This window comes from Phodopus roborovskii, unplaced genomic scaffold (genome assembly GCF_943737965.1).
Source record: "Phodopus roborovskii unplaced genomic scaffold, PHOROB, whole genome shotgun sequence".
NCBI lineage: Eukaryota > Metazoa > Chordata > Mammalia > Rodentia > Cricetidae > Phodopus > Phodopus roborovskii.
Window position 1 is genome coordinate 4,234,186 of NW_026126541.1, and position 13,299 is coordinate 4,247,484.

The window sequence follows — 13,299 nt, forward strand, 5'->3', positions numbered from 1 at the left end:
AAAGGATGAAGGCACAGAGGAGGAAGGCAGAGCATCCCACCCTCAAAAGTACAAAGGGGATGATGATGGCACTCAAGCAGACCCACGAGAGCACAGGAGCGACAGAAATGAAACACTAAAACCTCAGGATGAAAAGTAGGGATAAAAACCCCGAGGAAGGGAACAGAGCGGAGAGCAAACAAACCCTGTCCACGTCAGGCAGCCCCTCAACAGGACAGAACAAAGGAGAGAACAGATACAGAGTCTAAGTTCCGGACGTGGGGGGACAGGGCCCAAACGGAAGCATTTCCACTCATGAGTGCCCACGCAGTGTGGAAAGAAAGCCACCATATGAACTCAGCCCAACCTGCAAACCACAAGAGGGAAAGTCACGCAAGGCCCTGACAATGCAGGTCATGTCCGCATCCCGGAGAACCTGCCCATCGTTTCACCAAAAATAAAAGAGCTAACACAAAACAATGCTTTCAAAATGTTCAAGGAAAACGGTTTTGCTGTGGGATCTTTGCACAGTACATGAAGATGTATTGCTGTGACTGGTCTAAAAGGACAAACAAACATGCTGAATGGTCAACAGCCAAGCAGGGGGTGCAGGGGGTACGGCAGGACTTCAGAGCAGAGAGAACGCTGGAAAGAAAACAGGCAGAAGTTGCCAGCAGGCAAAGCCACGTGGCAGAACACAGAGCTAGGTGAGAATAAGACTAAACTGAAGCCGAGCTTTCATAATAAGTCTCTGTGTCGTTATTTTACCTCACAAGGAGGTACATCAAGACCCTGGCGCAGATCCTATGAGAAAGAGTCAGGGTCAAGTGACGAAGGAGGGAAGGAAGCAGGGGTCAGTGGAATGGAAGAAATCCAGCTAAGACCGCCATCAACAGGACAGAGAAGGACACAGACTGCTTTCAAACCGTGCTCAGCAGGAGGGTGAGGACAGACACCAGGACAGCCTGGGTTTACAGCACAAGCAGCTAGACTTAAGAGTAAGGTAAAATTTGACAATGGCCATGCAGAACTTACAGAGGGGGCTCATCACCAATGTGGGGGGTGAGGTCAGTGAAAGCACTGAGGAGGATCCACAGAGAGGAGGAGGATCCACACACACACACACACACACACACACACACACACACACAGACCACAGCAACAGAACCTGGGGAGACTGGAGCCACAGCCCTGAAGGGGGTGGCCTGCAGGTGCAGGGCCTCGGGGTAAGGAAGTGGGTGGGGAGTCTTTACACCCGAACTTCCCCTGGGATGAAGATGAGAGCAAGTTCAGATCCAGATGCCACACAAATGCAAACAAGATAGATGTGACATTGCTGAGCTGGCAGAAGAGGGTCCCAGCTCTGACTCTCGTGCCCGATAACCGTCTGCCTGCATCTACAGACAAGGCTGCCTTTATCAGACAGAGCTCTGAAACCCAGGCAGGTGGTTTCAAAGTTGGAGAGTTCCATAAAGACTCCCTTTCCTTGGGCTTGGCTATGATCAGAAGCAACCTAGTTTCCCTGGGTACCTGCTTGGCTGCCACCCTGCCAACAGCCCCACCTGCCCAGGGAGCCACAGGTATGGTGACCATCCCCACCCCCACCCCACCCCACCCCACCCCCACCCCCACGGCACCTCTGTGGTCGGGCTCCACTTCCAGAAACAAATCAGGACATTCACAACAAGTGGTATTTATATCAGCAATGCAATTTGTTGACATGAATGTTAGGCGTGTCACTTAAGGCGGTCTATCTATACTTTTGGTCCATTCACATGCAGAGCTCCATAAATGCCACCACAACACAGCATTGTTACTTGGAGCTGGTTAACTGAGTACAGCTATACCCATATCTAAAAATAACCTACATAGAATGGAAAAGTCACAATTTTCCCTTTCTTAATTTGTCTAATCAAATGGAATATGCATTGAAGGTACCAAAATCTATATCTCACAAAAAGGGTAACAACTAGAGGGCTGTTACTTGTGAATCTGGCACAGCATGCTTCTCCTATCCGTGGCCTGTAGGATGGCTGAACTTTCTGAGTATTACAGTGTTCTAACAATTCGGCTGTTAACACACACAGCTTTTCTTGATTTTCTGGAATGCAAACAAACAATCTTCAGTTCCAATATAGCAACTACATACAAAGAATCCCCAGCCTAATTAGCCAAGGGCCCTGAGTATTAAATATACACTGCTTTAAAATGAATATACTCACCATTGGCTGCCTTATGCGGGAAGACTGGACTGAGGGGAAATGAGTTCGGAGGGCCTATCTCCTAATGAGGCTGATTCTGCAAGTGTGCTCACTTCAGCAAGAATTTACTGACTATATTTTGTTATTTCCATTTTACACTTATTTATAACAGGGTATGCCATGGCACCTCTGTGAAGATAGTTCTAGGGATGGAGCCTGGGTTACTGAGAGCTGCTACCAAGAGCTGGGGGCTACATCAGCCTTAAGTAGTCTTACTGTTTAGAGACAAATGTTTCACACTAGAGCCCAATCATAAAGAAAAGTAGCATGTAAGATTGGTCTTGCAGTTTCTTTCCCATAACGGAAGCTTATAATCAAGCAATCTTTTAAATACACGAAACCACCCTTATAGCATTAGAAAGCCAGTGGGTTGTGTTCGTCAGGATCTGCTCATATCGATTAGGGCATTTTGTCAATGAAAGAAATGAACTTTGGTTCCAATTGTCACCCCAGGAATAGTGGTAACAACAATATTGTTCTTCAACTTTTTTCCAAAGTCACAAAACATTGCCTTCAATCTGTGTGAGTGAAAGGAAAGTGTTCAGGGTTGTCTCTGACAATCTATGGTTCCCATGGCCCAAGCAATACTTAGTATCACTTTATTTTATATGACATATTGAGAAGTATACAAATAGCCATAAAAATGCTGCTTAGTTACTGAGAATTGAGACATTTTCACAACTCAACCTACACCCTTAATGGAAAATAATCTGCATAGAATACAAAGCTGGTAAAATCCTCGTGTGAACTGTCGCAACTCTGCCTTTCTCGATTTGTCTAATCAAGTGAACTATGCATTGAAGATACCAAAATCTGTATCATCTCACATTAAAGATAACACTAACATTCCCCCATACTTCTCTTAGAAGAACTTTATTCATATTTGGCACTCTGATCTGTGGTCTGTAGGACTATATGGATCCAGGATACAAACATGCAAATAATAATTTTTAACTTAAAAATTATTATTAACTGATTAGTAAGTTTTTTTTAATATATTGGAAATAGTTCTGGTTGATGTTCACTTATATGACTGAAGGTTAGCTTAGTAAATACAATTCAATATAGGTGATGTGTGTTTTAAATGAAGAAATTGAGGCCTTTTTTGTTCTGGGAAGCAACAGATCACAGGAAACCTGGGCTGCTGAGGAGGTGGCTGAACACAGGGCACATCCTTTGTGTTGTGAAAACTAGGCTTCGGGGTTACAATTCTTAAGAAGCCTCACCTGGCATTTCGCTGGGGATGGCATAGAACAGGCTTGGGGTTATGATTTCCAGCACGTTTGCTGGCACGGTCTTGTTCAGCGGCAGCTCTACCGTCCTCCACTGCTCCGCTGTCGGGAGGGCTGAAAACACGGGGCACAGGCCCTTCAGTTAAACTCATGCAGTCTACTCTCTTCTCCTTTATTAGGTCAATAAATTTTCACCAAAAGCTGATTACCAATATCTCAAGAGTTCCCAAGACGAGAGATCTGTTTTACAAATGGATTTACTCAACTCTAAGAATATGTACACATTAGTTATTTAACAATAAGAACCTTGAGTTAATATACTCCTGCAGACTATTTCTAAAGTATAATTAATGCAATTCTTCAAATTTTAAGTGACATTTTCTAAGTACTGTATGTTTATCTGACAACTAAATTTAAAATAAATGTTCAAAAATACCCTACTATTCTAGAGAGATTTGACTGAGGCGAAAGGACCCACTCTGAGAGGAGGTGGTACCCCCACCTGACTGAGTAAGAAGCTACAACGAGGGAATGAGCTCAACACCAGCGCACACACCTCTGCTCCCTGGCTGTGGACACGAGGTGCCAGCCACCACACCCCTGCTACTACACCTTCCCCGCCATGCTAACCCTAACCCTCCCCAAGCCATGGCAGTCCTGAAGCTGTGAGGGTACAAACATCCCTGGAGCGTGGAAGGCTGACTTACCCCAGTAAAAGTGTAAAATTCAACATGAAATGTTTGAATGATCAAGATTCTTAGGACTCAAGGGAATGCAAATCCAAAACATACCAGAGACATCTTGGCCAGTCAGAACACTGACAGCATGAGAATTTAGGCAGGAGGAACAGGATGCACCAAAGAGGGTAAGGGGAGAGGTAGGAACGACGCCACCACTGCACTCACACGTAAAATGACGCCACCACTGCACTCACGTGTGAAATGTCGCCACAGCACTCACGAGTGAAATGACGCCACCACAGCACTCATGTGTGAAATGACGCCACCACAGCACTCACGCGTGAAATGTCACCACAGCACTCACGAGTGAAATGACGCCACCACAGCACTCACGTGTGAAATGACACCACAGCACTCATGTGTGAAATGTCACCACCACAGCACTCATGTGTGAAATGACGCCACCACAGCACTCACGCGTGAAATGTCACCACAGCACTCACGAGTGAAATGACGCCACCACAGCACTCACGCGTGAAATGTCACCACAGCACTCACGAGTGAAATGACGCCACCACAGCACTCACGTGTGAAATGACACCACAGCACTCACGCGTGAAATGTCGCCACAGCACTCACATGTGAAATGTCACCACAGCACTCATGAGTGAAATGCCACCACAGCACTCACGTGTGAAATGAGATCACCACTGCACTCACGCGTGAAATTTTCAAAGAATAATAAAATTAAGTTTTAAGATTATTTTAAAAAATCTTGACTTTAAAGGACACAACAGCAGCACTGGCAGCCATGAGAGCTTGTGGGGAACGCGCTTTCTCTGCTACAGAGAGAAACTGAGGCACCGCTGCATCTCAGCACGGCGCTCTGGGTGATACCTGGAGTCGGCAAATCACAAGATGCCTGCTCACTCTAACCCTGTCAGACCAACCCAGGAGCTCAGGGCAGACATGGACCCAGCCTCAATGGTCAGCAATAGCTGGATAAGATGCATGATAGAATTTTATTTAACTATAGAGAAAAGAGAATTATATCACATGCATGTGTATATATACATATGTGTATATATATATATATATATATATATATATACATACATACATACATACATGAGACAGGGACTGAGTGAGGAGGGAAAGGTCTAAAAGAGGGGTAAACAGAAAATTCTAGGGAAAAGAATACCACTGCTACACTTTCCTATACAGAATCCAAACTATAAACACACACACGCACACACGCACACACACACGCACACACGCACGCACACACGCACACACGCACACACGCACGCACGCACACGAGCGCATACACATGGGAAAGCAGAAGAGAAGCCAGGCAGCGGTGGTGCACACCTTTAATCCCAGCACTTGGGAGGCAGAGGCAGGAGGATCTCAGAGTTCACCAGCCTGATCTACAGAGTGAGTTCTGGGACAGCCAGGGCTACAGAGTGAACCCCTGTCTAGAGTTCAAACCTGTCCATACTCATTCCAGGGGTGTGACACTGTCAAAAATATACACGCAGGCAAAAAACTAATGAACATAAAATAAAGATATATATTAAAGAAAAAGAAGGCAGGAGAGGAGTAAACTGTAGGAGACCAGTGGGAGGGGTGAGCAGGGATGGGATGGAGGGGTGAGCAGGGATGGGATGGGAGGGGTGAGCAGGGATGGGATGGGAGGGGTGAGCAGGGATGGGATGGGATGGGAGGGGTGAGCAGGGATGGGATGGGAGGGGAGGGGAGAGCAAGGTGGAGTAAGATGTATGAAAATCTCAGTGATCCCTGCTGCTTGGTGCTATCACCAAAGCACCAACAAGCAAAGTGAATGCTGACAGATTTAAGTCTGCAGACGGTTTAGGTTTAAAGGCGCCATCACCTGTCACTCCCTGGGCATCCACCTGTTTCTGTATATTAGCAAGTCTGCAAACCGAAGGTTCCTTCTGCCGTGAGCCACCTTTTAGAACCAAGTGCTCTGTGATGAGGACGTCACTGATTATCTTGGGGTAGGGAGTGGAAAGGTCAGTGAGCTCCACTCCTAACCCCTTCTCAGTGATCTCCACAACTCTGGCTTGGAGTTTGAGCCCCACAACACATGCTTGGAACCTTGCTGTAGCTTCTTTTGTCCAGTGCTTGTTTTTGGGCTGTATATCTGGAATTAAGAACAAGAACATTAAAGAAAATCCTATGAATGAGGTCAGCTTATGACAGGCAAGACTAGGGTCTTATATTAAGTCAGAAATTCTTAAAATTTATACAGAAGTGGTTTTAAAAAAAATTTACATCTCTCAAAGCCAAGTGACAGATACTGTACCTAACACAGAGTTAGGTGGTCAACTCTCCCCAGTGAGGCGGTAGCTGCCATTACTGTCTTTGAGGACGGTAATAACGTGACCAACAAGAAGTGGCCACCTGGTGACCGAGCCTCTGCAGTGTCCAGTGGTTCGGGGCAGCTCTGGCTTTTCACTTCTGTAGTGAGACGGGGTCTCACTACCTTGCCCAGGCTCACCCGAACTCTCGGGTTCAGGCCATCCTTCCTCCCCGTCCTGGTCAGCTGAGCCGGAGCTGCCGGGGATGGGGTCGCTGGTGTCGTTCCTGTTCTTTTCCTTTAGGCATGATTCCTAGCCCTGACTGTGCACCTCAAATTACTCACAGAATTTGTTAAAACAAACTCAGAGAGTTGAGGTCTGGAAACTGAATCAGAATTTTAAAAACAAGTTCCCTCGCTGGCTGCTGGTGGTTGGGGCTCCATCTTCAGAAGACACTGACATGAGCATGGTGGTTAAGGAGCAGCTACGGGATGTAGGATTACTGCACAGGTGAGGTGCTTACCACACAAGCCTGAGCATTTCAACTTGAGTCTCAGTTCTCAAAGTGAGACAAATGAAATGTAAAGTAGTCCTCTTATGGCACACACGTGCCTGCATGAACACATATGTACATACACATATGAGCACACAATAACCCAGTCTCTAACAAGAGCAGCAACCTATAGCATGCCCGCTGTACAGAGCTGGTCAGTCAGTGTGATGTCCCATGCCTCCTCACAGCACGACAGACAGACAGATGGACAAACAACAGACCTGAAAAACATCTGTGCTCCCCAACATGGCCACACATGCTCTGGTATCACTTTCCACAGAAGTAGCCAGTGGTGGTGCACACCTATAATCCCAGCACTCAGGAGACAGAGGCAGGCGGATCTCTTAGTTCAAGGCCAGCCTGGTCTATAGAGTGAGTTAAAGGACAGGGTCAAAAGCAATATAGAGAAACCCTGTCTCAAAAAAATAAAAATAAAACAAAAACAAAATACTTCCACAGAAATCGGAATTTTAAGCTAGGGTCTTGTTTTGCTTAGTGTCCCTCCCTGGGCAGCGGCTATTTTCCTGAGTGCTAAGAGCCAGACACTGCTGTTTATGAATCTGTGCCAAGCTGCTTCCACAAGTGGTGAATGTAAATGGAAAACGTGAAAATGTATACACTCCCCTAGATGTTTGCAAGCACAGTGAACATATGCTTATAATTCCAGGAGTGAAGAGGCAAAGGCACGAAGGGCCACTAGTTCCAGGTCCTGACCACACGAGGCCACGCCTCAGAGCGAAGACAACGCCCTCAGACACTAACAAGGACGCGCTGTGTTTATGGAGCAGTTAGTTATCACAGGCACAGTGCTGAGCCCTGCTACACACAGTCTTTACATGTTTGTCTCTGCTTCCAGACTAGCTTTCCCAGACAGGAAAACGGTGCAGTTTAAATAACCTGCCTGTCAGAGAGCAGGTCCAGAGCCCCGTCTGCACTGCCGGCTCCCTGTGCCTGTCGGATTGTCTCCGCACCAGCTGGTTCCACAGCCACTGGTCTTCCGACCCCAGGGGTCTTCCCACACCGCACCAGCAGCAGGGTGACAGCAAACACCTCGTCACAAATTCAGTCCCAGACAGTGTCCCAACATGAGCCCAGTCACCCTTCAAGAGGTCCACTCACCGCCCTGACATGGGTCATGTGATCACCAATGCCTGCATATCTGAGTTCTCAGAGTCCTGAAAACCCCTCAGAGTCCCGACAGTCCCGCCAGCTCTCATCCCAGAGCTGGGGCACAGTTTCCATATCATACCGAGTATTCTGGCCAAAACACTCAGTTCCTACATTTTGTGGCATAGGGTGGGATTTTCTAGCTCACTTGAAAGGTAGAGTGTTACACAAAGTTGTTTTCCTAGGAGTTTAGACAGCCCTCGCAGACACCTACCTACTAGCCAGCACTGTACCCCTTGAAATGGAAACAGTAACAACTGTGGTGATATTGCCTGGAGCTGGTCTGTGGTGACTTCTTCAACGTTGCCATAATCCACAAAGCGCACTTTAACATTTCCACTGGGTAAAATCTCCTTGACCAGAGCCCGGTACCAGTTGCCATCACCTGGAAGCAGCGGAAGCAGCAGAGTCTTTGACAGTCTCCCTTCCTGTACCCTCAAGTTCCCTCTCCAGAAAGCATCCGCTGTCACAAAGCTGACAAGCGTGTGCTCCTCCAGATCGTAACTTCAGTTTTTTCTCAAAGTCCCTAGTCTGAGGAAGATCCCCAACACTCATTTTAAAGTGTCTACCACCTGATGGCTGATACAAGTCAGAGTTGATTCATACTCTATCCAGTGCACGCCTTTAATCCCAGCACTCGGGAGGCAGAGGCAGCTGGATCTCTGAGTTTGAGGCCAGCCTGGTCTACAGAGTGAGTTCCAGGACAGACTCCCAAGCAATACAGAGAAACCATGTCTCAAAAAACAAACAAACAAAAAACAACGGTAAAAGCCTTGTCATGTGGTGAACAGCTTTTCACACCTGAATTCAGGTGTGGAAGGACAGAATGCCAAGGCAAGACATCATCATTGCACCAGGACAAGGTCTAAATGTTAGGAACCAAAAGGTCTGCACAGCCACTGACCCCAACTCTATCTTACCTGCAAAAAATGCACAGCAAGGCCGGCCTAGCTCTGCCTTGAAGCCATCTGGAAGCTTCTGTGCACAATGTTCTGCTAATGATTTGTTCAGGTCCTCCAGCTTCTTTAGAGCTGATAACAAAATACACAGAATGAGTAATGTTAAACAGATTTCTTTTAACGTCTTGTTCACCATGAAAATCTCAAGTACACCCTAAACAACCAGTAATTACAGCAAATGCTGTTCCTTTCACACAAAAATTAAGCCAATGCAACAATGTTCCGTTAAATTCTTAATAAACTGAAAACCAGTGCATGTGCCGCTGCTACACAGGCGTGGATGACACACACACCCGTGAAGATAGTTCCTTCCTGAACATGCAAACATAATTGCTAATGCACAGCACAGTGGGCATCCAGAGGCCTGACACAGTCCTGCAGGAAACATGCAGGTACAGCAGAGGGAAAGGTCAGAGTCGCATGCAGTGTGCAGCAGGGAAACAGCAGCCAGCAGCCAGCAGCCAGCTAGTGGGGGGAAGGTGGCAAAGCAGAGAACCAGGCAGGCGGGAGCCACCTAGAGACACATGAGCACACAGCATTGGCATCTAAAGGAAAGGGACCCAAGCAGCCAAATAAGCCGGGCACGCAATGCCGGCAAAGGCTGTCACAGAGACAGGCCGAGTCAGTGAGAACCTTCCGCTTTCGAGTGAGCAAGGACATGCTGCTGCAGCAGCACCGAGGGCACACTCACCCACTAACCTATCACGTGATGTTGACGTGTGTGTCCCAAGAGCCAGCTCTAGGGCTGGAAGGACGGCTCAGGGGACCCAAGCTCAGTTCATAGCACCCACATTGTGGCTCACAACCATAATGCCTGTTCCAGGTGTCTGGCCCATGCAGACAAACACCCACAAACGTTTTTAAAAGAGCAGTCTTGAAATCAGAATATAAGGGCTGCAATCTTTATCAATACCTGTTTTGATAAAGCTAGGCTCAAACCACACAAATGGAAACAATGTAGAGACGGAGGCTTTATCCTGGACCGGTTAGGGTTAGGGTATCTTAGAAAAGGAAAAGTTACCTGGGGAAACCCAGCACAATCCAGTGCTGGTCTCCCAGGATCACCCCACACACAGAGCTCTCCACACCACCTATGCAAACAACACATGTGTAACTTAACCTATTGGGAAAGAAGTATGTGAGCCGGTATCTAAGTCACTGAGAAAGGTAAAGAAGAATCCAAAGTTACGTGCACAGATGGCATCTACACACACCAGGCTGCTTCTGCTTCTGCAAAAGAGCTGCAGCCCACAAGACACAAGGGGGGGGGTGGCTTCCCACGACACACCGTTACCCCTGAACTTTGTACTATATTTGACTTACTTGTTTTTATTTTATGTCTGAGTGTTCTGCCTGCATGGACACATACCATGGGACCAGTGTCAATGCAGGTCAGGAGAGGGTGTCAGACTCCCCACCCCCTGTAGCTGGAGTCTCGGATGGTTCTAAGCTGCTGTGTGGGTGGTCCTCTGCAGCAGTCAGTGTCTTAACCACCAAGCCATGCCTCTAGCACCCTGAGTTTTGTTCTATATAAAATAGCAGCCCATTTCCATGGTGATTCTAAATGAAGAAGTTCTGTATCTTAGAAGTTGAGTCAAAGACTTAAGTATCTACTCTAACATACGTATTATTTGGGCAAGAGAAAGAATGGACTTTAGAAAAGCAAACGCAACGGTGCTCAGTCACCACAGCTCCAGTGACGCAGAAAAGACAAAGCAGGATGATGTGGTGAATGGAAACCCCCACGTGACAGCTGCCAGAGCATGGGGACTGACTCAAGATGACAAGACGGCCAGCACTGAGAACAGACACACTCATGAGTCAACAGGGTTTCAGGAGGACACGGTAGAAACGCACCCATGAGCAGAGGCAAGTGCTCACATTATCATCATTTCAAAGCCAGCCAAGTGCCACAAAAGAAAACAGAACTAGAAACTGCTGTACACCCATTAAGCAACAACAAACAATTCCAATTAGTGGTAACAACAATGTGAAGGAATAGTAACCAAGGCAAAGCTAAAAATACATAATACAATGGTTATGCTTCATGTTGAGGTTCAAAAACTAGGAAAATTCAGTCTATGTGGGACCCACTTCCCCCTGAAGCAGAGAGAATGGGTAAGGACAGGAAGAGAGGTGCAGGAAGCTTATGGGATCCTGGGTAACATTTTCCTTCTCTGCTGATAAGCTGTCTACCAGGATGACCTGTGAACTAACACTGCACCCCGGTACAGCATTTGGTCTCTATGAATCTAACAGGCAATGGCATCAACAAATATATTTAATTTCCAACTACAATATTAGGAGACATGCTATGAAATTTGAAATGGTTTAAATACAGAGAGTAGGGCCAAGACAGAATAAAGGCAAACTTAGTGCAATCGAGTCCTCTGTGGAAACGCAAATCCCTGCTTGGCTGCTCAGAAAGAGTGCTTTATTGTGCAATAATACACAAGTTACCTATTAATGTCCTACGAGGGAAAAACGGACTTACCATCGTCTTTGAGAAAGTGGCAATAAAACTCCCCAGGACTGTACATCATGCAGACCATTACGTCCACTGTTTCATCAATGGTGAACTCAACCCACGTCCACTCCAATGGCTCCGCTGTTTCTTCTATGCCCAAGGGAACTGTGAAAGTAACATTTTGCAAAAGAGGGAGATACAGTTGGGATGGGAGCTGTCACTGACAGTTGTGAAGGAGCCTGGAAAAGTGAACCCTGAAATTCAAGATTGCAGTTCACCTTATCACTTGAGTGACTGTCACACATTTCTGATTAATGACACTTTCCACACAAACCTCTCTCACACCTGGAGTGCATTCATGTGACTGCTCAATTGAGACACTCAAACACCAGTTGCCCTGAAACCCTGGCGCAGGGACTCTCGGAGCCGTGGGATCTGGCCTTGCGCTGCCCGCTGCACAGCCTACTTACCACTGGCTGTGTGCATGCTGCTGGTTTTGTCTGCCGCCATCTCCTTTTCCTCAACAGCAAAGCCCGAGTCTATGAGAGCTTTAGAAGCGCTGACGGGAGGCGTCACTGACTTGTCTACAAGCTCCACCACAGACCTGGTCCCCAGCATGTCCACCACTCTTACTGTGACCATTTTGTTCTGCACAATCTTCTTCATGAGACAAACGGCTTCTGGAGTCCAAATTCCTAATGATGGCTTCACTCCTACCAAGTAAGTGTTAAAGATGTTAAAATCAGTCCTAAAACAAGCATTTTTACATTTAACTTCATTTCTTCAGAGTCAAACACTAGAACCAAAACATACCATCTAAAGAAGATTTTATAAATATGAAAAAGAGCAGAATTAAAAATGCTTCTGTACCTCAATATATAAAAACAAAAATCTTAGCTGGGCATTGGTGGCTCACGCCTTTAACCCCAGCACTTTTGAGACAGAGGCAGGCAGATCTCTGAGTTTGAGGCCAGCCTAGTCTATAAAGCGAGTTCCAGGACAGGCTCCAAAACAATACAGAGAAACCCTGTCTCAAAAAACAAAAACAAAATTCTTAATTCCATCCATAGAAAATGTCCACAAAGTCAAATCTATAGAGAAAGATAGATTAGCTATGCTTGGGAACAGGTTGTCCTGTAAAACATGAGATCTCAGGGTGCGATGGAGATGTCCTAAATTATAATTAAGAAAAGCAATTAAGGTAATCACAATGGTATAAGACACCAAGAAAAAAATTAACAGGAAAGTGTGTGTGTATGTTTGTGTGTTTGTAATACAAATCAATACTGGAAGGTATTCATAAACGAGTAATTCAAAGGTCAGCTAGAATCAGTACAAAACTAAAGCTGAGTAAGGGAACTCTCCACTAGCTTCTGTTAATGAAGAAAACTGAACTGATTTGGAAAACTGCTCAGGGTGAATGCTGTAGAGGCTTTTCTGCAGCCCAAATGTGTGACAGGATTCACTGTCTCCTGCTTTTCTGAGGGGTGTAGAAGCAAACTCAACCCTTTCCATGGAACAGGAGACAGTATGTCCCACAGACACAAGACACACACTCATGGACCCCTCTTCAGCTGGGGGAACTCACCCTTTGGAGGTATTTTGTGGTCTTGCGGCACATGCAAGTGAAGTGATCTTGGAAATAATGCAAACACAGCCAAAACAATTAAGAGAACG

At 46.4% G+C, this 13,299-nt stretch overlaps 2 protein-coding genes across 2 annotated transcripts in view; one reads left to right on the forward strand and one right to left on the reverse strand.

Annotated features, from left to right (window-relative positions):
* The window catches only part of Dclre1a (DNA cross-link repair 1A), a 422,254-nt gene that overhangs the window by 117,328 nt on the left and 291,627 nt on the right, over nt 1-13,299 (forward strand). The window lies entirely within an intron of this gene.
* Tdrd1 (tudor domain containing 1) overlaps nt 1-13,299 on the reverse strand; it is a 36,073-nt gene that overhangs the window by 2,987 nt on the left and 19,787 nt on the right. The window contains exons 15-21 of the mRNA XM_051199739.1: nt 12,093-12,335; nt 11,650-11,787; nt 9,117-9,227; nt 8,411-8,581; nt 6,047-6,319; nt 3,467-3,586; nt 1,964-2,080 (exon numbers count right to left, since the gene is read on the reverse strand). Of these exons, the coding sequence (XP_051055696.1) occupies nt 1,964-2,080; nt 3,467-3,586; nt 6,047-6,319; nt 8,411-8,581; nt 9,117-9,227; nt 11,650-11,787; nt 12,093-12,335 (1,173 nt within the window). The remainder of the gene's footprint in view (nt 1-1,963; nt 2,081-3,466; nt 3,587-6,046; nt 6,320-8,410; nt 8,582-9,116; nt 9,228-11,649; nt 11,788-12,092; nt 12,336-13,299) is intronic.